Below are 26,680 nucleotides of genomic sequence, written 5' to 3' on the forward strand. Positions count from 1 at the left end.
TTCAGCTTGAAGAACTTCAAGTATTTAGAGAACTCTTTTAAGGGGGTTTTGACAGCAGTATACTCTCCAACTTTTTTTTTTTAATTGAGGAAGTCTTTATTTTGCTTTCATTTTTGAAAGACAGCTTTGAAAGAATTCTTAGATGACAGGTTTTTTTCCTTTGAGCATTTTTAATATGTTATCACTTTGTTTCTGGCCTCCATTGCTTTTGCTGAAGTCAGCTGTTAATCTTCCTGGGGTTCCCTTGTAAGGAACAAATCATTTTTCTCACACTGCTTTCAAGACTTTCTTCTTGTTTTTGACTTTCAGAAATCTTACTGTGATGTTTCCATTTGTCAGTCTTCACATTTATTCATTGGGATTCATTGAGCTTCCTGGATATGTAGGTTATTGTTTTTCCACAAATATGGGAAGTTTTCAGCCATTGTTTCCTTCAATATTTTTTCTGATCCTTTGTATCTCCCCTGTCTCTCTGGTACTCCCATATGTGTATGCTGGTATGCTTAACGATGTTCCACATTCTCTGAGACTCTCTTTGTTTTTCTTTATTCTTTATGCTCTCTGTTCTTTTGAACATAATCTCTATTGTTCTATCTTCAAGTTTACTTTTGTTTCTTCTGCCAGTTCAAATCTACTGTTGAGCCCTCTAATAAACTTTTAAATTTTAGTTATTGTACTTTTCAACTCCAGAATTTTCACTTGGTTCTTTTTAATAATTTATATCTTTTTATTGGTATTCACTATTTTGTGTGACACACCTTCCTTTACTTTTTTTTTTTTTTTTGAGACAGAATCTCACTTTGTCACCCATGCTGGAGTGCAGTGGTGTGATCTCAGCTCACTGCAGCCACTACCTCCTGTGTTCAAGTGATTCTTGTACCTCAGCCTCCTTAGTAGCTGGGACTACAAGCATGAGCAACCACGTCCAGCTAATTTTTCTATTTTTAGTAGAGACAGGGTCTCGCCATATTGGCCAGGCGGGTCTGGAACTTCAGCCAGTGAACAGTGCTGCTATGAACATTCATGTACATGTATTCATTTGAACATTTGTATTCAATTCTTTTGAGTGTGTACCTAGGGCTAATATTGTTGGGTTATATGGTAATTTTATGTATAACTTTTTGAGGAACTGCCAAAATGTTTTCCACTAAATCAGGAGGAAATAATTGATAAGTGGTCTTCTAGAAGCTAATAGAAAGAGGTGAGAGAAACTGTATCCCAAATATATTTCTTTAGCTTAAGCTCAAACTAGAATACCCTAGAAAAGATAAGGGCCAGCCAGTCTAGTTTTCATGTCATCTCATGTCATCAAGACAACATAAGGTCTTATTGTTGAAACAAGCCATGGAACCCCACAATCATATATTCACTTTGCCTGAAAACACCTACCAGAATGGCATCCTTAAATCCTGGTTGAAAGTTCACAGGAGACCAAACAGATATCTGGGTGTGTCAGCTGTGCTGGTGTCAACAAGCCAAAGAGTAGTCTTCCTCAATCATCCTTATCTAAGGGGAGGAGGATGAGACAGTAGATCAAGATGACAAATATTACTTCCTGTATGTATGGCTTATGCATGCTATTTCTTAATGAAGAGATATGATTAGTACTGGAAAAAATGATCCATTCGATAGACTATGGGCCAGTTAGTCATCAAACAGAATAAAGACTAAGTATACAGGTCTCTTGAATTTGGAGAATATCTCAGGTAGTTTAATGCAGAAATAAGACCTTCAATTGATCACCCTTATTTACATATTCAAGGAAGCCATATCGATAACAATTGGCATTATAATGTTGCTTGCACTCCATCATATAATGATCATACTGGAGCCAGGTAAAACTCAAATTTTAGAAAACAGACATCATACTACTCATAATTGTATTTAATTTAATGAATGATGGGACATGTATATATCAGAATTAGAACATGTAGCCATAATGCCATAGTCTTTATGTTGTGAGTCATCACCAATAAACCACAAACGTTGTAAAAACATAGCAACCTGATGTATATAAATTAGAAGTTAATATGTTAACTTCTATATTTAGACCAAATGAGTATCACATCTTACAGATGATACCAATAATCACAACACTTGTCAATATTGTATCAATGCAATTTTAGTAAAAAAGAAAGTTTCCCTCTTGCAGATCGTGTCAAGTATGCTAGTCACTCATCGAGAAGAAGAATGCATAGTGATAGTCACGTTGCCTGAAGGAATGGCCCTGACTGTCATTCATGTAAGTGTCCATAAAGGTCTTATTTACCATTGGCATTATTCACAGCACACACTTTCATCATAACGAAAATAAAGCCAAACGTACTTGGGAGAGAAAAGTCAGGCACCAGATTGCTCATCAGTTTATCCAATTTCAAGTTTCATGGGCAAACACATATTATTGAAACTCACATTTTTACCCCAACTGCAAGGACCCTTCAGTCATAAAGATTCATCTATGATCAAAACATATCCTAGCTCTGTTAAAATATTATACTAACATTGCAGAAAACTTTGTCTGTATATTTAGACCACGATAATTGCAGTGCATTGAGCAAACTTCCAATGTATCATATTTCTCAACCTGAAAACAATCAATCGTAGGGAAAAAGTAAGGATTTTCTCATGAAGATTGCATTACATGTGTCAGTCAATCATTGAGAAGAAAACCCTATCATGATACTTATGTTGTCTCAATGAATAAATCTAATTATTATAGAGCTCAGTCTTCACTAGTTCAATTACCTATTTGGAATTTTTCAGTCAGCAAAGGCAGCGTCTCACCTCCACTCAATAGAATAGTGCCAGTAGGACTTACCAAATCTTCCAATGAGAGAAAAAGAACAAGGGTCCTAGTGCCAAATATCCAAGAAAATTAGGAATTATAGGAAACTTAACACTTAAAGAATCAGAATTTATAGTTTACTTAGAAGCACACAGATAGAAGTGTGCAAAACAAGTTTCACAGAAAGATTCCATTGCCAGAATCCCAAAATAAAATCCCCAATGGAAGGAAACTAAGAAATCCAAACTTCTTGTCTCACAATTGTTACCTAGGCTGGGCCTCAGCATAATCCATCTGAGCTTAATTTTTACATCATCATTTCTCTTCAAGATAACATCTCATTACCGACACAGCCCATGGCACTCATATGCATATGCACACTTAGATCAAATATGCTTACCAGAGATGGTTTCCTTAAACACTGGCGGTAAAGTGGGCTGGATGCCACATTTTCAGTGCCAGGCAGTTGAGTGGTGTCAGTTTCTCCCTGAACAACAGAGTAAAGGGTTTTCTTCCTCCACAGTCTTTTCTGTAAAAGACAAGAGCAGGCTACAGTCAAAGGGTGGGATTATATCTCTTATATGTGGATGACTCCTAATCACTGTTCCTAATTTCTACAAGACTGAGATGTGATACTCCAAATATGACCCACTACTTAAGCTGCGGTAGGCCACTGATTCCCTGGGTACAGTAAGGGCCAAGCACATAGGTATCATGTCTTTTGACAACCTGGTAAGGGATGATTTCCCTGCAGAAATAAAACTTCTTATCCTCTTCATATCAGTAACAATTGGCATCATGCATAGTGTATGCCTTTCTTTATACTGAATCTAATGACACCTGAGTGAGACTCAGGATAAGGAAATGAGATTTCAGACTGCCTGTATTGTATTCAATTTCAAACAGCTGAATATCAAGCCATTCCCTAAAATTGTCAAAAGTCTTTCAGTTGTGAGTAGTGCCTCAATGATCCACAAACATCATAACGCCATACACAGCAACCCAAAAAATAAAATAATAGAAATGGATTGTCTATTTGTGCAATCACTAGAGTTGATTGCAATGAATTACTAAATGTCTCATCTTTAAATCAAAGTACGTTCAGGCAAATAAAAAAAGGAGTTTTAATGAGGACCCCATTAGATCAGTCGCTTATCGGAAAGAATAGATCACTGCTCACTAATTTTGTATGAACAGGTAAATGTAATCATTTTGAAGGCCAATGTTCAATATTCAAATGGTCCACTTGGAATTTTTTTAATTATGAAAGACAGAACTCATATATATATAATCCATGGAATGACACACCCCTTGCTGGATGAACATTCTGAAGCACACCATGAGGAAAAAATCAATCAAGATATTATCTCTAATAATGTATGAGTATTAAGAATAAAGTCAAGATAAAAGAATTTTAAAAGTTCCTTTAGAAGTAGATAGAGGCAAATGATGCAAGATTCCCCAAAGGGTTTCTTCCTACCAAGCTCAAAATGGAATATCCCATACCCCCCAAATCTAACGACTTCTCACACCTTCTTGCAAGGATTGGCACTACTTTTGAGCCTTAGCTTAATCCTATTGAGCATGATTTTTACATTATTATGTCTCCTGAAGATACTCTTGATTCATATATTTACGTTGTCTTGTAAACACTTACCAGAATAGCATCCTTAAACAACAATTGCAGGGACACAGGATGAGTTAAATTCACTGCAGCATGCCTGTGTGGTAGCACTTGCCTCTCTGGCAACACCAGAGGATGCTCTTCTGAGCAGTCTTTATCTACAGGCATAGGAATGGGACCATACTTCAAAATCAGACATAAATTGTTCCTGTGTATGTATGGCTTACACAGGCTATTTCTTAGTGGAGAGATATGGTCCATACTACCTTAAAAAGACATATTACTGAGGCTCTAGACGATTGACTTATCAACATCATAAGGACAAGGTATGCTAGGTTTTTGACACTGAATAATCTGCAATATTATCATATATCATACTACAGAGATGGTAAACAGGACCGAACATGTTCCAACAGTATTTTAATACAATTTCAGTAAAAAGTGAACATTTTTTGAAAGAATTCCATCAAGTAGGCCAGTCACTCACTGAAAATAAAAACCCACAGTAAGACCCATGACTCTGAATTTGTGAACCCAGTCATTTCAAAGTCCATATTAGGAATAAGTGTCACCATTTCTAACATGTGTTTTCATTATTCTGAAAATAGTGGGGTCACGTGTGAAAGGAAAATAAAAACTTGGGACTCCAATTTACTACGCCAAAAGAAAAAAAAATTAAGCTGAAAGCTGAGTCATGCAAGAATTTCCTTCTGTTCTTAAGCAGATAGCTACAGATTAAAGGTAGAAGATCCCCATAAGTAGCTACTCTATGTTCACCTTATCTTATGTACAGTGATGATTTACTGAGCGTGAGATGAATACATTATTGACTATTCTGCTACCTGCTCCTTTTGTCTTGGAACATATGGATTATCATACCCTCCCATTTTCCCCTCCAGCCTACTTTCCCCTTTAAACACTGAAGCCCTCAAAATCATCTCTGGAGAAAGACATAGACCCCAGACGGTTTCTGTGATTTGGTGTTTATTTCTTCTGAGCGTGTCCCTTAACCTTGTCAAAATAACTTCTAAATAAGCTTCTAAATCTCAGATACGTTTTGGTTTACACATGATAGGAATTGAAATTTGGGTATGAATTTGGTGATCAAATTACTAAATTTTTAAGTTTTACAGGCAAAGTACATACTGATTCTCACATTCTCCTCTCCATTACCATGGTCTCCTCCATTACCGTGGTCTCCTCCATTACCGTGGTCTCCTCCATTACCATGGTCTCCTTCATTACCGTGGTCTCCTTCATTACCGTGGTCTCCTCCATTACCATGGTCTCACAGTTACAGCAAGTTCATCAGTAACTCAAAACAGTGAAACACTGTTAGAGCCCCACAAGAATAATATAGAAAAACATTTTGTCTAGTCATGTATCTACAGCCAAAGGTATATTAAATACTGGACTAGGTAACAGTGAATTTAAAAAATCTTCAATATTGAATTGTATGAAGTTCAAATAAAAAGTAAAGATTTTGTCATGAGGATTATATCATAAAGGAAAACTCGTATTGAAATTCAGATTACCTGGAAGTGTAAAACTAATTCCCTTAGGCGGGAGTCTTCCGTAGCTCAATGTTCTGTGTAGAATATACATGTCAGTAAAGGAAGCTGCTGATCTTTTATAATAGAATGGCACATCTCTTGGCAGCATGTCTTACTGAAACATACAATAAGAGAAAAAGCCAAAGAATGAGACCTGAAAATACCATAGTATTAGAAATTACAGATCACTGAAACAAAGCTTATAGGCTGATAATTTTTTGTTCATTTATAGGTATACTGACACAGTTGGGCAAACAAGTTACCCATAAAGATTTTGTTATTTCAAGTTCAAAAGAAAATTCCCCTTGAAGGAAAATAAGCCATCACTATTATCTGTTCCAGCACTGTCATCTAGGCAGGCTGAACCTCAGCATAATCCTATTGAGTGTAATTTTAAGTCATTATTTCTCACCAAGACATTAGAAGGTTTCGTTATTGATGAAAGACATGGTACTCCCCATGCACACTTGAGAAGGCTTCCCGAAGCTCTGATGCTAGGATGCATTGGTGTCAAGAGCATTTTCATTACAGGACACCTGGGTGCTGTCAACTGTCCCAGTCGCAACAGGCCAAAGAGTGCTCTTCTTCCATATCATCAACTAAGGGGCAGACGTAGGGCAAATGTCAAAGGGAGAACTACATCTCACCTGTGTATATGAGTCATGCATGGTTTCTGTTAATTGAGCAATATTGACAATACTTAAAAAAGACCCATTATAAAGGTTTTAGTCCACTGGTTCACAAAATATAATACGGACAAATCATACAGGTCTCTTGGCTTTGGAGAAGCAATTCAGTGGTTTTATGCAGAAACAAGAACATCCCATTGATAATCGCTTTATATATTCAAGGAAGCTGTATCAGCCTAACAATTGGCATGGTTTATTGTATATGAACTTTCATAAAATACAGACACTCTGGAAACCACATGAATCTCAGGATCTAGAAATCAGTTATCAGGGCACATGGAGTTGTACGCATTTACATGCATCTTGGCCAAAATGCCCAGTTTTCATATTGTGAACCCTCATCAAATGTTCCACAAACATCACAAAATGGAATAACATAAATATTATAATAGGTAGAGGTAAAGACCAGGCACAGGGGCTCAAGCCTGTAATCCCAGCACTTTGGGAGGCCGAGGTGGGCAGATCACGAGGTCAGGAGTTCAAAAACAGCCTGACCAACATGTCGAAACCCCATCTCTACTAAAAATACCAAAAACTTAGCCAGGAATGGTAGCACTTGCCTGTAATCCTAGCTACTCAGGAGGCTGAGGCAGGAGAATTGCTTGAACCCATGAGGCAGAGGTTACAATGAGCCGAGATCATGCCACTGCACTCCAGCCTGGGCAACAGAATGAAACTCCATCTCAAAAACATAATAATAGGTAGAGATGGATCTATGTCTACTCTTACATGTAGAGGAAAAGAATATTACATTGTCTCATCATTATCTCAGTAAAATTTCAATAAAAAGACATGTTTTAATCACAAGGAAGCCATAAAGAATGTCAAGTCACTTACTGAGGAGTAGAATGTACACTGGGAACTGGGACACATGTTGCCGCTTTGGTGAACCTACTCATCTCAGAGGCCCTCTCAGGACCAACTGGAAGCATTCACAGCCTGTATTTTCATTATACTGAAAATGATGAAGTCACATGATATTTGGGGTTTATATTCAGATACTAGTTTGCCCATCAATTTATTCAGTTCTCTGTTTCACAGGCAAAGCAAATTACTGATGTTACATATTTGTATCCACTGGCATGATCCTTCTGTTACGAAAAGTTTACCAGTGAGTAAACTGGCCATACCATTATAATATCTTAAAATTTTTAAGGTAAAATAAGAAAAAAGTTGGTGTAGTTGTATATATGTACCCAAGTGAACATTGCATGTTAGATTGGGCATAATTAATCAAGTGAAACAGAAAATAAAATGTTCTCAACTTTCAATCCCATCAAATTCAGGTAAAAAGTAAAGAGTCTGTCATAGCATCATATCAGATAGGTCAGTCACTCTCTAAGAAAATCCATACTGAGATTCAGATTTTTTAAATGAGTAAACATAATAGCCTTAAGAGTGACTCATCACTAGCCCAGCGGTCTATCTTGAATGTAGGTGTGATGAAGGCAGTCACTCTGCTTTCATTAATGGGATGATGCATCTCTCGCAACACTGAAAGATACAATGAAAGATATAATGAGAGAAGAAGAACCAAGGAATGAGTTCCAAATGTCTCATACTATTAGGAATTATAAATAATGGAAACAATGCTTAAAGGATGAAAATGTGTTGTTTACCCAGAAATGCATACACAGCGTTTGGCAAAGCAAGTTTGCCACAATGGTGTCATTTTCTCAAGCTCCAAAATCATTCACCTAAAAGAAACAAGGATTTCTAACTTCTTGTCTCAGGTTTTTCACTTATGTTAAGTCTCCACATAATCCTATTGAACATAATTTTTCTGTCATCTTCCCTGTTGAAGACAATATAACATCTCAATATTGACCCAAGCCAGGGGGTTAATCCATGGAGTCATCTCCCCACAAAGGCAGAATCGTAGATATTAGCATGCTTATCAGAGACAGATTAATGTTCTGCGGTGGATTGGAGTTGCTACATATTCAGTGCTGGATACCTGGATGGTATAAATTGCCTGGGTGCAGCAGGCCAAGTAGTGCTCTTCCTTTGCTCTCATCTAAGAAGAGAGGAGTAGGCCAGGCGTCAAAAAGGAAAACATTGTTTCCCATAGTTATATGGCTCACGCACGGTTTTCCTTAGTGGAGCAAAATAGTCAGTACCCCAGAAATAGCCCATTATGTAGTCTATAGACCACAGATTCACCAAACACAAGAAGGACAACATATACAGGTTTCTTGACTTTGGAGAATCACTGGTGTGGTGTCATGCAGAACTGGGATGATGCCACTGCTGATCCCTTCTCTAGGTAATTGAGATGGCCATATCAGAAACAATCGCCATGGTCACTTGCCAATTCACACTCATAACATGAAACTTCTAAAGCCACATAAAACTCAGCCTCCAGAAATCAGATATCACGCTGCTCAGAATTGTATTCATTATTTATCATTGCTTTTACTTGCTTACTTTGAATTTAATTTTAATTTCCCCCCTAGCTTCCCAATGGGAAAGATTATTTATTTAGATCTTTGTTCTTTTTAATATACATTCAGTGGTATAAATTTCCCAGTAGGCATTGCCTTTGTTGCATTCCTAAATTTTTGATAAGTTGTGCTTTCAATTCCATTTAGTTTGAAATATTTTAAAAATTTATCTTGAGATTTCTGCGACCTTCAGTTATTTTGGAGTCTGTTGTTTAACCTCCAAGTATTTTCATGTTTTTCAGCTATCTTTTTTTTAGTGATTTTTTTTTTTTTTTTTACTTTCATTTCCTGGTAGTCTGAGAACACACTTCGTATGATTTCTAATCTTTTAAATTTGCTGAGGTGCATTTTCTAGCCCAGAATGTGGTCTATTCTGCTGAATGTTCCGTGTGTGTGAGAAAATGTGTCATCTGCTGTTACTGGGTAAAGTGGTCCATAGATGTCAGTTACATATCGTTGATTGAATCAAGTTTTTGATCATGGTTGATCATGTTAGGCCCGTACTGATTTTCTGCTTGCTGAACCTGTCTATTTCTGATAGAGGGATGTCAATGCCTCCAACTCTAAGAGTGAATTTATCTATTTCTCTTTGCAGTTCTATCAGATTTAGCTTCACGTACTGTGATGCTCTGTCGTTCAATGTGTACACACTAAGGATTGTTATGTCTTCTTAGAAAACTGATCCCTTTGTCATTAAGGAATGCCCCTTTTGATCTCTGATAATATTCCTTGTTCTAAAGTCAGTTGTGTCTGAAATTAATATGGCTGTTTCACTTTATTATGATTAATGTTAGCATGGGATATCTTTCTCCATTCCTTTACTATGAATATATTTGTGCCTTTATAAAGTGGATTTCCTTACTTTTTTCTGTAGAGATGAGGTCTCATTCTGTCAACCAGGCTAGAATGCAGTGGTGTGATCATAGCTCACTGTAGTCCCAAAATCCTGGGCTCAGGTGACACTCCGCCTCGGCCTCCTAAGGACCACAGGTGCACACCACCCATGCCCAGCTATTTAAAATGCATTTCTCACAGAAAACATATAGTTGGGTCTTGTTTTTAATCCACTGACAATCTCTGTCTTTTAAGTGCTGTTTAAAGTGATTATTGATATACTTAGATTAATATATTCAGTATTTGTTATTGTTTTATATTTATCAACCTTGCAATTTGTTACTTTTTTGGTCTTCCACTCTTTTTCTCCTCTCCCTGGTTTTAATTGAGCATTGTATAAGATTCTGCTTTTCCGTACAAAAAATTAGCTGGGCATGGTGGCGCATGCCTATAATCCCAGCTATTCAGGAGGCTGAGGCAGGAGAATCGCTTGAACCCAGGAGGCGGAGGTTGTGGTGAGCTGAAATTGTGCCATTGCACTCCAGCCTGGGCAACAAGACTGAAACAACATCTGAAAAAAAAAAGGATTCTGCTTTTCTTTTCCTTTTTTTTTTTTTTTTTTTTTTTTTTTTGGTAGAGATGGGCTCTTACTTTGTTGCCAGGCTGGACTTGAACTCTGAGGCTCAAGTGATCCTCATGCCTCGGCCTCCCAAAGTGCTGGGATTACAGACATGAGTGACCACATCTGGCCAGATTCTGCTTTTTCTTCTATTAGTATATTGATTATACTGCTTTTTTCAAAATCATTTTTAGTGGCTGTGCTGGATATTGCACTATACATTTACAACTAATCCAAGTTCTTTTTCAAATTATACTATCCTACTTCATGGGTTAGTCCAATTAAGAGTATTTTCTCTCCCTCATGACTTATTTTATATATATATAAAATATATATATGTGTGTGTATATATATATTTTAAATACTTTAAGTTCTAGGGTACATGTGCACAATGTGCAGGTTTGTTGCATATGTATACATGAGCCATGTTGGTGTGCTGCACACATTAACTCGTCATTTACATTAGGTATATCTCATAATGCTATCCTTCCCCACTTCCACTACCCTACGACAGGCCCTAGTGTTTGATGTTCCCCTTCCTGTGTCCAAGTGTTCTCATTGTTCAATTTCCACCTATGAGTGAGAACATGCAGTGTTTGGTTTTCTGTTCTTGTGATAGTTTGCTCAGAATGATGGTTTCCAGCTGCATCCATGTCCCTACAAAGGACATGAACTCATCCTTGTTTATGGCTGCATAGTATTCCATGGTGTATATGTGCCACATTTTCTTAATCCAGTCTGTCATTTATGGACATCTGAGTTGGTTCCAAGTCTTTGCTATTGTGAATAGTGCCGCAATAAACATACGTGTGCACGTGTCTTTATAGCAGCATGATTTATAATCTTTTGGGTATATACCCAGTGATGGGATGGCTAGGTCAAATGGTATTTCTAGTTCTAGATCCTTGAGGAATCACCATACTGCCTTCCCAATGGTTGAACTAGTTTACAGTCCCACCAACAGTGTAAAAGTGTTCCTATTTCTCCACATCTTCTCCAGCACCTGTTGTTTCCTGACTTTTTAATGATTGCTGTTCTAACTGGTGTGAGATGGTATCTCATTGTGGTTTTGATTTGCATTTCTCTGATGGCCAGTGATGATGAGCATTTTTTTCATGTGTCTGTTGGCTGCATAAATATCTTCCTTTGAGAAATGTCTGTTCATATCCTTTGCCCACTTTTTGATGGTATTGTTTGATTTTTTTCTTGTAAATTTGTTTAAATTATTTGTAGATTCTGGATATTAGCCGTTTGTCAGATGGGTAGATTGTAAAAATTTTCTCCCATTCTGTAGGTTGCCTGTTCATTCTGATGGTAGTTTCTTTTGCTGTGCAGAAGGTCTTTAGTTTAATTAGATCCTATCTGTCTGTTTTGGCTTTTGGTGCCATTGTTTTTGGTGTTTTAGTCATAAAGTCCTTGCCCATGCCTATGTCCTGAATGGTATTGCCTAGGTTTTCTTTCAGGGTTTTTATGGTTTTAGGTCTAACATTTAAGTCTTTACTCCATCTTGAATTAATTTTTGTATAAGGTGTAAGGAAGGGATCCAGTTTCAGCTTTCTACATATGGCTAGCCAGTTTTCCCAGCACCATTTATTAAATAGGGAATCCTTTCCCCATTCCTTGTTTTTGTCAGGTTTGCCAAAGATCAGATGATTTTAGATGTATGGTATTATTTCTGAGGGCTCTGTTCTGTTCCATTGGTCTATATCTCTGTTTTGGTACCAGTACCATGTTGTTTTGGTTACTGTAGCCTTGTAGTATAGTTTGAAGTACGGTAGCATGATGCCTCCCGCTTTGTTCTTTTGGCTTAGGATTGTCTTGGCAATGCAGGCTCTTTTTTGGTTCCATATCAACTTTAAAGTAGTTTTTCCCATTCTGTGAAGAAAGTCATTGGTAGCTTGATGGGGATGGCATTGAATCTATAAATTACCTTGGGCAGTATGGCCATTTTCACAATATTGATTCTTCCTATCCATGAGCATGGAATGTTCTTCCATTTGTTTGTGTCCTCTTTTATTTCACTGAGCAGTGGTTCATAGTTCTCCTTGAAGAGGTCCTTCACATCCCTTGTAAGTTGAATTCCTAGGTATTTTATTCTCTTTGAAGCAACTGTGAATGGGAGTTTACTCATGATTTGGCTCTCTGTTTGTCTGTTATTGGTGTATAGGAATGCTTGTGATTTTTGCACATTGATTTTGTATCCTGAGACTTTGCTGAAGTTGCTTATCAGTTTAAGGAGATTTTGGGCTGAAATGATGGGGTTTTCTAAATATACAATCACGTTATCTGCAAACAGGGACAATTTTACTTCCTCTTTTCCTAATTGAATACCCTTTATTTCTTTCTCTTGCCTGATTGCCCAGGTCAGAACTTCCAACACTATGTTGAATAGGAGTGGTGAGAGAGTGCATCCATGTCTTGTGCCAGTTTTCAAAGGGAATGCTTCCAGTTTTTGCCCATTCAGTATGATATTGACTGTAGGTTTGTCATAAATAGGTCTTATTATTTTGAGATATGTCCCTTCAATACCTAGTTTATTGAGAGTTTTTAGCATGAAGTGCTATTGAATTTTGTCGAAGGCCTTTTCTGCATCTATGGAGATAATCATGTGGTTTCTGTCTTTGGTTCTGTTTATATGATAGATTACATTTATTGATTTGCATATGTTGAACCAGCCTTGCATCCCAGGGATGAAGCCAACTTGATTGTGGTGGATAAGCCTTTTGATGTACTGCTGGATTCAGTTTGCCAGTATTTTATTGAGGATTTGTGCATCGATGTTCATCAGGGATATTTGTCTAAAATTCTCTTTTTTTGTTGTGTCTCTGCCAGGCTTTGGTATCAGGATGATGCTGGCCTCATAAAATGAGTTAGGGAGGATTCCCTCTTTTTCTATTGATTGGAATAGTTTCAGAAGGAATGATACCGGCTCCTCCTTGTACCTCTGGTAGAATTCGGCTGTGAATCCGTCTGGTCCTGGACTTTTTTTGGTTGGTAGGCTATTAATTATTGCCTCAATTTCAGAGCCTGCTATTGGTCTATTCAGGGATTCAACTTCTTCCTGGTTTAGTCTTGGGAGGGTGTATGAGTCCAGGAATTTGTCCATTTCTTCTAGATTTTCTAGTTTATTGGCATAGAGGTGTTTATAGTATTCTCTGATGGTATTTGTATTTCTGTGGGGTTGGTGGTGATATCCCCTTTATCATTTTTTATTGCGTCTATTTGATTCTTCTCTATTTTCTTCTTTATTAGTCTTGTTAGCGGCCTATCGATTTTGTTCATCTTTTCAAAAAAGCGGCTCCTGGATTAATTTTTTGAAGGGTTTTTTGTGTCTCTATCTCCTTCAGTTCTGCTCTGATCTTAGTTATTTCTTGCCTTCTGCTAGCTTTTGAATGTGTTTGCTCTTGCTTCTCTAGTTCTTTTAATTGTGATGTTAGGGTATCAATTTTAGATCTTTCCTGCTTTCTCCTGTGGGCATTTAGTGCTTTAAATGTGTCCCAGAGATTCTGGTATGTTGTGTCTTTGTTCTCATTGGTTTCAAAGAGCATCTTTATTTCTGCCTTCATTTCATGATGTACCTAGTAGTCACTCAGGAGCAGGTTGTTCAGTTTCCATGTAGTTGAGTGGTTTTGAGTGAATTTCTTACTTTCCTTTTTTTTTTTTTTTTTTTTTTAGAGATGGAGTCTCACTCTGTTGCCCAGGCTGGAGTGCAGTGGCACCATCTTGGCTCACTGTAAGCTCCACCTCCATTCTCCTGCCTCAACTTCCTGAGTAGCTGGGACTACAGGCATCCGCCACCATGCCTGGCTAATTTTTTGTATTTTTAGTAGACACAGGGTTTTGTTGTGTTAGCCAGGATGGTCTTGATCTCCTGACCTCGTGATCCACCCACCTTGGCCTCCCAAAGTGCTGGGATTACAGATGTGAGCCACCATGCCCAGCCTGAGTCAGTTTCTTAATGCTGAGTACTAATTTGATTGCACTGTGGTTTGAGAGACAGTTTGTTATAATTTCTGTTCTTTTACATTTGCTGAGGAGTGCTTTACTTCCAACCATGTAGTCAATTTTGTAATAAGTGTGATGTGGTGCTGAGAAGAATGTATATTCTGTTGATCTGGGGTGGAGAGTTCTGTAGATGTCTATTAGGTCTGCTTGGTGCAGAGCTGAGTTCAATTCCTGGATATCCTTGTTAACTTTCTGTCTCATTGATCTGTCTAATGGGGTGTTAAAGTCTCCCATTATTATTGTGTGGGGGTCTAAGTCTCTTTGTAGGTCTCTAAGGACTTGCTTTATGAATCTGGGTGCTACTGTATTGGGTGCATATATATTTATGATAGTAACTCTTCCTGTTGAATTGATCCCTTTACCATTACGTAATAGCCTTCTTTGTCTCTTTTGATCTTTGTTGGTTTAAAGTCTGTTTTTATCAGAGACTAGGATTGCAACCCCTGCTTTTTTTTGTTTTCCGTTTGTTTGGTAGATCTTCCTCCACCCCTTTATTTTGACCCTATGTGTGTCTCTGCACGTGAGATGGGTCTCCTGAATACAGCACACTGATAGGTCTTGACTCTTCATCCGATTTGCCAGTCTGTGTCTTTCAATAGGAGAATTTAGCCCATTTACACTTAAGGTTAATATTGTTATGTGTGAATCTGATCCTGTCATTATGATGTTAGCTGGTTATTTTTCTTGTTAGTTGATGTAGTTTCTTCCTACCATCGATGGTCTTTACAATTTGGCATGTTTTTGCAGTGTCTGGTACCAGTTGTTCCTTTCCATGTTTAGTGCTTCTTTCAGGAGCTCTTGTAAGGCAGGCCTCGTGGTGACAAAATTTCTAAGCATTTGCTTGTCCGTAAAGGATTTTATTTCTCCTTCACATATGAAGCTTAGTTTGGCTGGACATGAAATTCTGGGCTCAAGTCATTGTTGTGTCAAATATTTCTTTCCCTTTATCTCCTTATTCTTCTGATGTTCTCACTATGCATCTTTACACTTTTTGAAATGCTTCCAGAGTTCTTGGATATTCTTTACTTTCTCATTCTTTTTTCCCTCTGCATTGCAATTTGGAAATTTGTATTTACATTTCTTTCCCTTTACATTTCTTCAAGGGAACTAACTTCTCCTACAACACAAGCAGAGCATTGATGAGCACAAAAAAAGGCACTTATTGTAAATTCTATACACTGTAAATTCTACAGACTGCTGTTGACATCAAGCCTTTTCTAATGATTCTATCTTTTCTTTAAGAATGTTGAATATTGGCCCTTCTGGCTTGTAGAGTTTCTGCCAAGAGATCTGCTGTTAGTCTGATGGACTTCCCTTTGTGGGTAACCCAACCTTTCTCTCTAGCTGCCCTTAACATTTTTTCCTTCATTTCAACTTTGGTGAATCTGACAATTATGTGTCTTGGAGTTGCTCTTCTTCAGGAGTATATTTGTGGCATTCTCTGTATTTCCTGAATTTGAATGTTGGCCTGCCTTGCTAGGTTGGGGGAGTTCTCCTGGATAATATCCTGCAGAGTGTTTTCCAACTTGGTTCCATTCTCCCCATCACTTTCAGGTACACCAATCAGACGTAGATTTGGTCTTTTCACAAAGTCTCATATTTCTTGGAGGTTTCATTCGTTTCTTTTTGCTCTTTCTTCTCTAAACTTCTCTTCTCCCTTCATTTCATTCACTTGATCTTCAATCACTGATACCCTTTCTTCCCCTTGATTGAATTGGCTCCTGAAGCTTGTGCATGTGTCACATAGTTCTCATGCCATGGTTTTCAGCTCCATCAGGTCATTTAAGGTCTTCTCTATGCTGTTTATTCTAGTTAGCCATTCGTCTATTCTTTGTTCAAGGTTTTTAGCTTCTTTGTGATGGGTCTGAACGTCCTCCTTTAGCTCAGAGAAGTTTGTTATTACTGATCGTCTGAATAACAAACTGTCAACTCGTCAATGTCATTCTCCATCCAGCTTTGTTCCACTGCTGGCGAGGAGTTGTGTTCCTTTGGAGGAGAAGAGGCGCTCTGATTTTTAGAATTTTCAGTCTTTCTGCTCTGGTTTCTCCCCATCTTTGTGTTTTTATCTACCTTTGGTGTTTGATGATGGTGATGTACAGATGGGGTTTTGGTATGGATGTCCTTTCTGTTATTTTTCCTTCTAACAGTCAGGGCCCTCAGTTGCGGGTCTGTTGGAGCTTGCTGGAGGTCTACTCCAGACCCTGTTTGCCTGGGTATCACCATTGGAGGCTGCAGAACAGTAAATATTGCAGAACGGCAAATGTTGCTGCCTGTTACTTCTAGAACCTTCATCTCAGAGGGGCAGCTGGTTGTATGAGGTGTCAGTAGGCCCCTACTGAGAGGTGTCTCCCAGTTAGGCTACTCAGAGGTCAGGGACCCACTTGAGGAGGCAGTCTGTCCATTCTCAGATCTCAAACTCTGTGCTGGGAGAACCACTATTCTCTTCAAATCTGTCAGACAGGGACATTTAAGTCTGCAGAAGTTTCTGCTGCCTTTTGTTCAGCTATGCCCTGCCCACAGAAGTGGAGTCTACAGAAGCAGGCAGGCCTCCATGAGCTACGGTGGGCTCCACCCAGTTCGACCTTCCCAGCCGCTTTGTTTACCTACTCAAGCCTCAGCAATGGCGGACGCCACTCCTCCAGCCTGACTGCCACCTTGCAGTTTGATCTCAGACTGCTGTGCTAGCAGTGAGTGAGGCTTCGTGGGCATGGGACCCTCCTAGCCAGGTGTGGGATATAATCTCCTGGTGTGCCGTCTGCTAAGACCATTGGAAAAGCTCGGTATTAGGGTGAGAGTGTCCCGATTTTCCAGGTACCGTCTGTCACGGCTTCCTTTGGCTAGGAAAGGGAATTCCCTGACCTCTTGTGCTTCCCAGGTGAGGCGATGTCCCGTCCTGCTTCAGCTCACATGCCGTGGGCTGCACCCACTGTCCAACAAACCCCAGTGAGATGAACCTGGTACCTCAGTTGGAAAAGCAGAAATCACCCATCTTCTGTGTCACTCACGCTGGGAGCTGTAGACTGGAGCTATTCCTATTCAGCCATCTTGGAACCAGGTGACTTATAATATTGCTGTCATTCATTCCACTTATCTATAACCTATAATCACCAAATATAATCCTGTTGTTATTTTGAACAAATTGTTGAAAGATCAATTATGAATCAAAAAATATATATATATTTAACTTTTTCTTCATATATTTCTTCTCCAATGCTTTTCTTTATGCAAATTAGATTTTCTGACCTATGTCATTTTTATCCTTTCTGAAGAATTTCTTTTTATGTTTATTAAAAGGTTGGTGTAGTGGCAAGAAGTTCTCTCAATTTTTGTTGGTCTCAGAGAGTATTTCTCCTTCACTTTTGAAGAATAATTTTGATGAACAGAAAATTCAAAGTTGGCAGATTTTTTTGTTTTTTACTTTTAAGTATTTCACCCTGACTCATGTCTTGCTTTCATGGATTCTGAAGATAATTTCAAAGCAATTTTTATTCTTGCTGCTCCATAGGTAAGATGGTTTTCTTCCTATTGCTCCTATCAAAATTTTTCCTTAGTCTATGATTTTTCTGGACTTTAAATATGAAATGCAAAGGTGTCGATTTGTAAAATATTTTTATTCTGCGTAATGTTCTCTGAGCTTCCTGAACATGTGGGTTTCTGTCCATCATTAATTTTAGAAAATGTTCAAGTCATTGTTGTGTCAAACATTTCTTTCCCTTTATCTTCTTGTTCTTCTGACGTTCTTACTATGCATCTTTACACTTTTTGAAATGCTTCCAGAGTTTTTGGATATTCTTTACTTTCTCATTCTTTTTTCCTTCTGCATTGCAATTTGGAAATTTGTATTTACATTTCTTCAAGGGAACTAACTTCTCCTACAACACAAGCAGAGCATTGATGAGCACAAAAAAGGCACTTATTGTAAATTCTATATGCTGTAAATTCTACAGACTGCTGTTGACATCAAGCCTTTTCTAATGATTCTATCCTAGAGTTTCCTTCTCCTGACTTACATTACTTACCTGTTATTCCTTGTTACCTACTTTCTACCTTAGAGCACTCAGCATGTAACTCATGTCGTATTAAGCCTATCATGTGATTACTGCAACATTTCAGCCAATACCAATCTAATTCTTTAGCTAGATCTTCCACTTCAGAAGGTGTTCTTTAAATTTCTAAGCATTGCAATTTGTATTGATGGCAAAACATGATATAAGGAGAAACACAAATGAGACAATCCATTATCAAAAGATTTCATATTTCCTTGAAAAACCATCGATATGATAAAGCCGTATCGAGGAATTTCTGTGGTTATATCAAAATAAATGTCCTCTGCTGTGCTTGTCTACTTTCACATCTTTGGATTTCCATACAATCTTTTTCAATAAAGTAGGAGATGGGCAGTGCATTCGACTGTAGTCCCCAGTTTCTTTTTAAAAAAAACAACAACTGGATAAATTATATGCAATTATATAATGTACAGAAAAAAAGCATCTTTCTGAAAAACTACAATGAGACTGTCTATTCCAACTAAAACACTATCAAATTAGGAAGTAAATACAAATGAAAAATACCACCACCCATAAAACATTTGCTGCTGCCTTTGTGAAAGTAAAACACACAAAGGGAAAAGAATACACAAAGAGAACACGCAAAAAGCGCTGAAGAAAATGAAATACAAAGAGCTGCCACAACACCCATCACATAACCTCTCCTCAAGACAAAATAAGGTTCTCATCATCGACCCAACCAAGGGCACTCCCATTGCCGTGCAGGTAACCAGCGGGACCTGGACAAGCCCACCACAGCTCAATGCAGGACACCAGGCTGCCAAGAAAAGCCCAAGTTCTAGCACACCAAAGGCTGCACACCTGGCTGACAGACACTGTCCTGGGACCAGCCGGGCTCACACTCTTGTGGGACAGGAGGAGGACAGCTGTCCAAACAAGGCCTCACAGCTCCATGAGAAGAAGTGGGAAGGGGGTGCCGGCTCACACATGCTCATCCTCCATGGACCCACGTAATAGGATCCATGTGGAACACTGACCCATCACAGATGCAGGACCCTTCGCCCTCCCTGCCACAAAACCCTGGAAAGACAGGGCAAGCGGGTCACTGGGATTAGGCAAGATGCCTGGGCTGCACCCTACTGCAGGCCCCAAGAGCACCTCCAATGCCTGGGCCAGCTCCCCCCAAAAACCCCAGGGCCACACCAGGACCACAGGGCATGGGCCAGGGCAACCAAGCAGCTCATGGTCAACCAAGGAGGCTGGTCCTGATGCCAGGAGCCAGTGCAGACCTGGCAGTCACAGAGCCTGCCCCTGGGCATGGTGGGCACTGGCCCTGGTGCCAACTCCAAGCAGGCACTAGAAATCAAAGCCTGGGGGCCTCCAGAGCCACATGCTTTCTATGGTGGGTTCCCATCCATGACTCAACCCCAGGGAAAAAATCACCACCCCCTACCAGGCTCCAGGAGGCCCATTGGAAAGGCCCATTTCTCAACAGGGACGATTCTAATTAGGGCCATGGGTGAGGCGCCATCCTTGAATCTCCATGACCCAACCCCAAGGGCAGATTCATGCACCACACTCCAGGGACAAACAGCTCCCCTCTAACTCCCTTCAGGCCTGACTTGAGCACTGAGTCTCAACCGAGTGCTGCCATGGGTGGGGCTGAAGGAACACTTTCCTGCCTGGACCACCGTCACTCCTATAGAGTTCAGGGAAGGTATCCTCCTTGGGTCTAATTCCCAAAAAAGCGGCCCTCCTGGAGAACCCATGCCTCTCTGATGGGAATTCAGGGTGGTTCCCTGAGGAAACCCTCTTATCCCAAAGGCTGACCCTTGGTGACCCCACATGGCCCGGCTCATGACCCGTGACACCAGCAGGATCCACTCACCTATGCCAGTCAATGCCGAGGGGCCCGCTGGGTGGAAGAGCTCACTGAAAGACACAAGGGGAAAATGGGAGCTGAGGAAGGAGCCACCAACCAGCCCCACCCCTGAGGAAGAGGAGCCCCAATACTAAGCCCCCTCAGGGAGCCTGGGCTGCCTCACAGAGGAGCGCAGAGACAGGGTTGGACCTTCCTGATGGGCTTCAGGGCCTGCAGGTCTCCAGCCCAAAATACAGCAGTCATTCCAGGAATCCCAGCGTCCTCTTCCAAGATTCTCACCTAGGCTGGGCCTCAGCGTAATCCTATTGAGCATGATTTTTAAGTCATCACCTCTCTTCAAGACAATATAAGGTTCTCATCATTGACCCAACCAAGGGCAACCCCCACACCAAGCATGCCTCCAGCAGAACCTGGATGTGCTCACCACAGCTCAGTGCAGGAGACCAGGGTGTCAGGGAGGGTCCGAGTTTCAGCACACCAGGGGATGAGCACCAGGTTGACAGACATTGGCCTGGGGCCTGTGGGGACTCAACACAACTCTTCCTCCAGGCTCACCATCTGGAGGGACAGGAGGACATGTGTCCAACCAGGGCCTCACATATCAGTGCAGGGAGGGTGGGTAGGGGATACCCATGTGATGGGGATCCATGCAGAACACTGACCCAACATGGACACAGGGCACCATTGGCCCTCCCGACCACCAAACCCTAGAAAGACAGAGCAAGTGGGTCACTGGGCTGGGGCAAGATGTCTGGGCTGCACCCTACTGCAGGCCCTGAGAGCACCTCCACTGCCCGGGCTGGCTCCCCAGAACAACCCCAGGGCCACACCAGGACCATGGGGCATAGGTCAGGGCAACCAACCAACCTGCTCCTGGCCAACCAAGGAGTCTTGGCCAATCAGGAATCACATGATGTCCTCTCCTTTTCTTGGGCTCAAGACCCCACCACCCTGGAGGTGACCCCATGACTCAGAAGCAGCCTGTGTGGCAAATTTCCAGGACAGGTCCCTGAAGAGCCAGCCTTCCCACCACAGGAGGCCACCCTTCCCACCACTAGACCTAAAGGAAAGGATGATCCCAGTGGGACACGAGTTGCCCCCATGGCCCAAAGAAGGGCCGGCCTGCAGCACCGCCAGGCACCAGGAGAGCTCAGCTTTGACTCAACCTCACTGAAACAGCACCCCCACCAACAAGCTCAAGGAGGTGCCACTAAGATGGTGATTACTCAACAGGGTTAGTCCCATTCAGGGCCATGGGTGGGGTGCACTCCTTGACTCTCCACTGCCTGACTGTGTGGGCCCAATCACTGACCACTCTAGTGTGACCCCCAGGGAGCCCCAGAGCTTCTGTGTCCCCCATGATGTGCCTGGGCAGTCCTCAAGGCCTGACCAGCCCACAGAATTTCAGCTGGGAGCGGCTCTATGTTGGGCTGAAGGAACCCTTTCCTGCCTGGACCACCATCACCCTGCAGGGCTTCAGGAAATGAGTGCTCCTAGGGTCAGATCCCCAGGGAAGCAACGCTACTGGAGAAATGTTCCCTCCCCAGTGGAAAACAGGTTGGCACCCTGAGAAAACCCTAGTGGCCTAAAGGCTGACCCTCAATGGCCCAACGCTGCCTCATTCATGGCCTATGACCCCAAAAGGATACACTCGCCTATGCCGCTTAAGGCCATGGGCCCCACCTGGGCAGAAGAGCTCATGAAAGACACGGGGGAGAACACGGGCTCAGGAAGGAGCCACCAACATGCCCCATCCCTGGGGAAACAGCCCAGACACCAAGCCCACACAGTGAGCCTGGGCTGCCTCATGGAACGGCACAGAGACATGGCTGGGTCCCCTTGAGATGCCCTTGAGGGCCTCAAGTTCTTCAGCACAAAATACAGTGACTAGTAGCCCTGCCAGGGATCTTGGTATCCCAGCATCCTCTTCCAAAATTCTCACCTAGGCTGGGCCTCAGCGTAATCCTATTGAGCATGATTTTTAAGTCATCACCTCTCTTCAGGACAATATAAGGTTATCATCATCAACCCAACCCAGGGGACCAACAACCTTGCATATGATTCCAGCAGAACCCAGATGTGCTCACCACAACTCAGTGCAGGAGACCAGGGCGCCAGGAAGGGCCTGAGCCTCAGTGCATCAGGAGCTGGGCACCGGGCTGATGGCCACAGCCCCAGGAACAGGCCCAACACAAGTCTTTCTCCTGTCTCACCATCTGGGAGAGAGGTGGAGGACATCTGTCCAAAATGACCTCCATGTGGGGAAGGAGGTAGGGCATGCTAACTGATGCTTGCTCGTCCTCCATGAACACATTGTGCACACAGGTGCCCTCTCCAAGCACACACTGGAAATCACAACCTGACTCACATGCTTTCTTTGGTGGGTCACCACTCGTATTCCGCGTATCTCCCACACACAGAGCCAGCCACACTTGAACAACTGGGAGCCACATGGTGCCCTCACCATTGCTTGGGCCCAAAACTCCACCACCATGGAGGTGACACAATGGATTCCAAGCAGCCTGAGCAACAAAACCCTGGAACAGGTCCCTCGATAGCAGGCCGTCCCTTCTCAGGGGGCCACCCTTTCTGACACTTGATGTCAGAGATAGGGTGATCCCCAGCAGGATGCGGGCTGCCCTGTTGACCAAGGCCACAAATCCCAGGGCTGACCTGTCGCACAACCAGGTACGGGCAAGGCAGAGGCCTTGACCCAACTCCAGGAAAACAATGTCACCTCCCACCAGGCTCCAGGAGACACAATGGGATGGTACATTGCTCAATAAGAATGGTCACATTCCAGGCAATGGGTGGGGCATGACCATTTTATGTCCAAGACCCAACCCTAAGGGTCCATTCCCACACCACACTCCAGGGACTGGGAGCTCCCATGTGACCCCCGTGGCACCCAGAGCCCCTCCGGACCCCCTCGTGTTCAGGCAGTCCTTGAGAACTGACCCAAGCACTGAGTCTCAGCTAGGAGCTGCCTTACCTGGGGCTGACAGAACCCTTTCCTGCCTGGACCACCATCACCCCTGCAGGGCTTCAGGTATCCTCCTTGGGTCTAATTCCCAAAAAAGCCACCCTCCTGGAGAACCCAACTCTCTCAGGTGGGAATTCAGGTCGGCTGCCTGAGAAAACCCTTGTGGCCCAAAGGCTGAACCTCGGCGACGCTCGACACGGCCTGGCTAATGGCCCATGACCCCAGCAGGATTCACTCACCTATGCCAGTCAATGCCAGGGGGCCCGCCTGGGAGGAAAACCTCACTGAAAGACACAAGGGAGGAATGGGGGATCAGGAAGGAGCCACCAATGTTCCCTGGCCCCAGGGAACTGCAGCACCAACACCAAGCCTGCAGAGGTAGCCTGGGTTGCCTCAAGGAAGAGCACAGAGACAGGGTTGGGCCTCCTTCCAGATGCCCTTCAGGACCTCCAGGACCCCAGCCTGGAGGACCTGTTGGAGATCTCGGGATCCCAGTGTCCTCTTCCAACATTCTCACCTAGGTTGGGCCTCAGCGTAATCCTATTGAGCATGATTTTTAAGTCATCACCTCTCTTCAGGACACTATAAGGTTCTCATCATTGACCCAACCAAGGGCAAGCCCCTCCCCACGCATGCATCCAGCGGAACCTGGATGTGCTCACCACAGCTCAGCAGGAGACCAGGGTGCCAGGGAGGGTCTGAGCTTCAGCACACCGGGGGGATGAGCGCCAGGCTGAAGGACACAGGCCTGGGGCCTGTGGGGGCCCAACACAACTCTTCCTCCAGGTTTACCATCTGGGGTGACAGGAGAAGGACATGGGTCCAAGTAAGGCCTCACATATCAGTGTGAGGAAGGTGGGTAGGGGATGCCCATGTGATGGAATCCATGCAGAACACTGAACCATCATGGACACGGGGGAACATTAGCCCTCCCGGCCACCAAATCCTGGAAAGACACAGAAGTAGGTCACTGGGCTGGGGCAAGATGCCTGGGCTGTGCCCTACTGCAGGCCCCAAGAGCACCTCTACTGCTCGGGCTGGCTCCCCCAAACAACCCCAGGGCCGCAATGGGACCCTGGGGCACGGGTCAGGGAAACCAACCTGCTCATGGCCAACCAACGAGTCTGGCCCTAACACCAGGAGTCAATGCAGACCTGGCAGTCACAGAGCCTGCCCTGGGCATGGTGGGTGCCCATCCTGGTGCCCTCTTCGAGCACACACCAGAAATCAAAGCCTGGGGCCACGTGTTTTCTCTGGTGGGTCCTCATCTTGCCCTACACCTCCCACACACAGAGCCAGGCCATACTGGGCCAATCAGAAACCATGTGGGGTCCTCTCCTTTCCTTGGGATCAAGACCCTGCCACCCTGGAGGTGACCCTGTGGCTCAGAAGCAGCCTGTGGGGCAAATTCCCAGAAAAGGCCCCTGTACAGTAGGACTTCCCACCTCAGGAGGACACCCTTCTCGCCACTGAATCTCAAGGAAGGGGAAACCCCAGCGGGACGTGAGCTGCCCCCTTAGCCCAAAGACCACAATCCCCAGGGCTGCCTATAGCACCACCACGCACCAGCAAGAGCTCAGCCTTGATCCAACTGCATTGAAACAGTGCCTCCCCCTATCAGGCTCAAGGAGGTACCACTAAGATGGCCCATCACTCAGTAGGGTCGGTCTGATCAGGGCCATGGATGGGGTGCAGTGATGAATCTCCAGGGCCTGTCTGCGTGGGCTCAATCAACCACCACTGTCCAGGGAAGGAGAACTCCAGCGTGACCCCCAGGCTGCCCCAGAGCTGCAACTGCCCCTTTCATGTGGCCTGGGCAGTCCTTGAGCCCTGATCTGCCCACCAAGTTTCAGCTGGGAGCTGCTCTATGTTGGGTTGAAGGAACCTTTTCTACCTAGACCACCATCACCTCTGCAGGGCTTCAGGAAATGCATGCTCCTAGGGTCAGATTCCCAAGGAAGCGACCCTACTGAGAAACGTTCAGTCCCCGGTGGCACCCTGAGAAAATCCTAGTGGTCCGAAGGCTGACTGTCAATGGCCCCAAGCTTCCTCATTCATGGCTCATGATCCTAACAGGATACACTCACCTATGCCACTTAAGGCCATGGGTCCCACCTGGGCAGAAGAGCTCACTGAAAGACATGGGGGAGAACACAGGGTCAGGAAGTAGCCGCCAACATGCCTCATCCCTTTGGAACCAGAGCCCAGACACCAAGCCCACAGAGGGAGCCTGGGTTGCCTCACACAGGGTCACGGAGACAGGGCTGGGCACCCTGAGATGCCCTTCAGGGTCTCAAGTTCTCCAGACCAAAATACAGTGGTGCTGCTGGAAATCTTGCGATCCCAGCGTCCTCTTCCAAAATTCTCATCTGGGCTGGGCCTCAGCGTAATCCTATTGAGCATGATTTTTAAGTCATCACCTCTCTTCAGGACAATATAAGGTTCTCATCATCGACCCAACTCAGGGGACCAACAACCTCATGCATGTATCCAGCGGGACCCAGATGTGCTCACCACAGCTCAGTGCAGGAGACCAGAGTGCCAGGAAGGGCCTGAGCTTCAGCTTATCAGGGGCTGGGCAACAGGCTGATGACCACTGGCCCAGCAACAGGAGGCCCAACACAAGTCTTCCTCTGGTCTCACCACCTGGGAGAGAGCTGGAGGACATGTGTCCAAAATGATCTCCATGAGGGGAAGTAGGTAGGGCATGCCAGCTCACACCTGCTTATCCTCCAAGGAACATGTGATGAAATCCATGTGAAATACGGACTTGTCACCGGCACAGGGCACCCTTGGGCCTGCTTGCCAATGAATCCTGGAAGGACAGGGCAGGTAGGTCACTAGGCTCAGGCTAAACGCCCAGGCTTTGCCATACTGCAGGCTTTGAGAGCACCTCCACTGCCCAAGACGACTCTGTTGCATGACCCCAGGGCTTCCCTGGGACCACTGGGCATGGGCCAGGGCCATTCGCCAGGTCATGGCCAACCGAGAAGGCTGGCCCAGATGCCATGCACCACTGCAGACCTGGCAGTCACATAGTCTACCCCTGGGCATGGGGGGCGTGCGTACAGGCACCCTGTCCAATGAAGCACTGGAAATCACAGCCTGAGTCGCATGCAAATTTGGTGGGTCACCACCCATACTCCGCATGTCTCCCATACACAGAGACAACCATACTTGAACAATCGGGAGCCACATGGTGCCCTCTCCACTGCTTGGGCCCAAAACTCCACCACCCTGGAGGTAACACAATGG

General features: G+C 43.4%; 1 protein-coding gene, 7 non-coding genes and 1 pseudogene across 27 annotated transcripts in view; all 9 read right to left on the minus strand.

Annotated features, from left to right (window-relative positions):
* Positions 1-26,680, minus strand: part of LOC103246023 (uncharacterized) — a 186,685-nt gene that overhangs the window by 136,879 nt on the left and 23,126 nt on the right. For 6 of the 20 annotated variants that reach the window (XR_012091388.1, XR_012091385.1, XR_012091392.1 and 3 more), the window contains 12 exons: positions 25,513-26,240; positions 24,088-24,220; positions 23,665-23,709; positions 20,867-21,000; positions 20,449-20,492; positions 7,212-18,425; positions 6,375-6,561; positions 5,945-6,077; positions 5,556-5,741; positions 4,443-4,567; positions 3,186-3,314; positions 1,390-1,506 (listed from right to left, as the gene is read on the minus strand). Coding sequence is in view for 4 of the 20 variants with exons in the window: in XM_073011985.1 (XP_072868086.1) it covers positions 1,390-1,400 (11 nt within the window). In the remaining 16 variants the exon portion in view is untranslated. Of the gene's footprint in view, positions 1-1,389; positions 1,507-3,185; positions 3,315-4,442; positions 4,568-5,555; positions 5,742-5,944; positions 6,078-6,374; positions 6,562-7,211; positions 19,641-20,448; positions 20,493-20,866; positions 21,001-21,309; positions 21,424-23,664; positions 23,710-24,087; positions 24,372-25,512; positions 26,241-26,680 lie in introns of those variants that run through there. The other 14 variants (XM_073011989.1, XM_073011987.1, XM_073011988.1 and 11 more) reach the window with 12 other exon arrangements.
* On the minus strand, positions 3,061-3,136 carry LOC119619453 (small nucleolar RNA SNORD115; annotated as a pseudogene).
* On the minus strand, positions 4,345-4,422 carry LOC119619471 (small nucleolar RNA SNORD115). The gene has a single exon (XR_005235946.1). It is a non-coding gene; the product is annotated as a small nucleolar RNA SNORD115 (small nucleolar RNA).
* LOC119619465 (small nucleolar RNA SNORD115) lies at positions 6,325-6,404 on the minus strand. The gene has a single exon (XR_005235941.1). It is a non-coding gene; the product is annotated as a small nucleolar RNA SNORD115 (small nucleolar RNA).
* On the minus strand, positions 8,401-8,481 carry LOC119619449 (small nucleolar RNA SNORD115). Its single transcript, XR_005235930.1, has one exon. It is a non-coding gene; the product is annotated as a small nucleolar RNA SNORD115 (small nucleolar RNA).
* On the minus strand, positions 20,729-20,810 carry LOC119619553 (small nucleolar RNA SNORD115). Its single transcript, XR_005236016.1, has one exon. It is a non-coding gene; the product is annotated as a small nucleolar RNA SNORD115 (small nucleolar RNA).
* LOC119619430 (small nucleolar RNA SNORD115) lies at positions 22,392-22,473 on the minus strand. Its single transcript, XR_005235913.1, has one exon. It is a non-coding gene; the product is annotated as a small nucleolar RNA SNORD115 (small nucleolar RNA).
* LOC119619451 (small nucleolar RNA SNORD115) lies at positions 23,950-24,031 on the minus strand. Its single transcript, XR_005235932.2, has one exon. It is a non-coding gene; the product is annotated as a small nucleolar RNA SNORD115 (small nucleolar RNA).
* LOC119619463 (small nucleolar RNA SNORD115) lies at positions 25,802-25,883 on the minus strand. Its single transcript, XR_005235940.2, has one exon. It is a non-coding gene; the product is annotated as a small nucleolar RNA SNORD115 (small nucleolar RNA).

This window comes from Chlorocebus sabaeus, chromosome 26, assembly GCF_047675955.1.
Source record: "Chlorocebus sabaeus isolate Y175 chromosome 26, mChlSab1.0.hap1, whole genome shotgun sequence".
Lineage (NCBI taxonomy): Eukaryota > Metazoa > Chordata > Mammalia > Primates > Cercopithecidae > Chlorocebus > Chlorocebus sabaeus.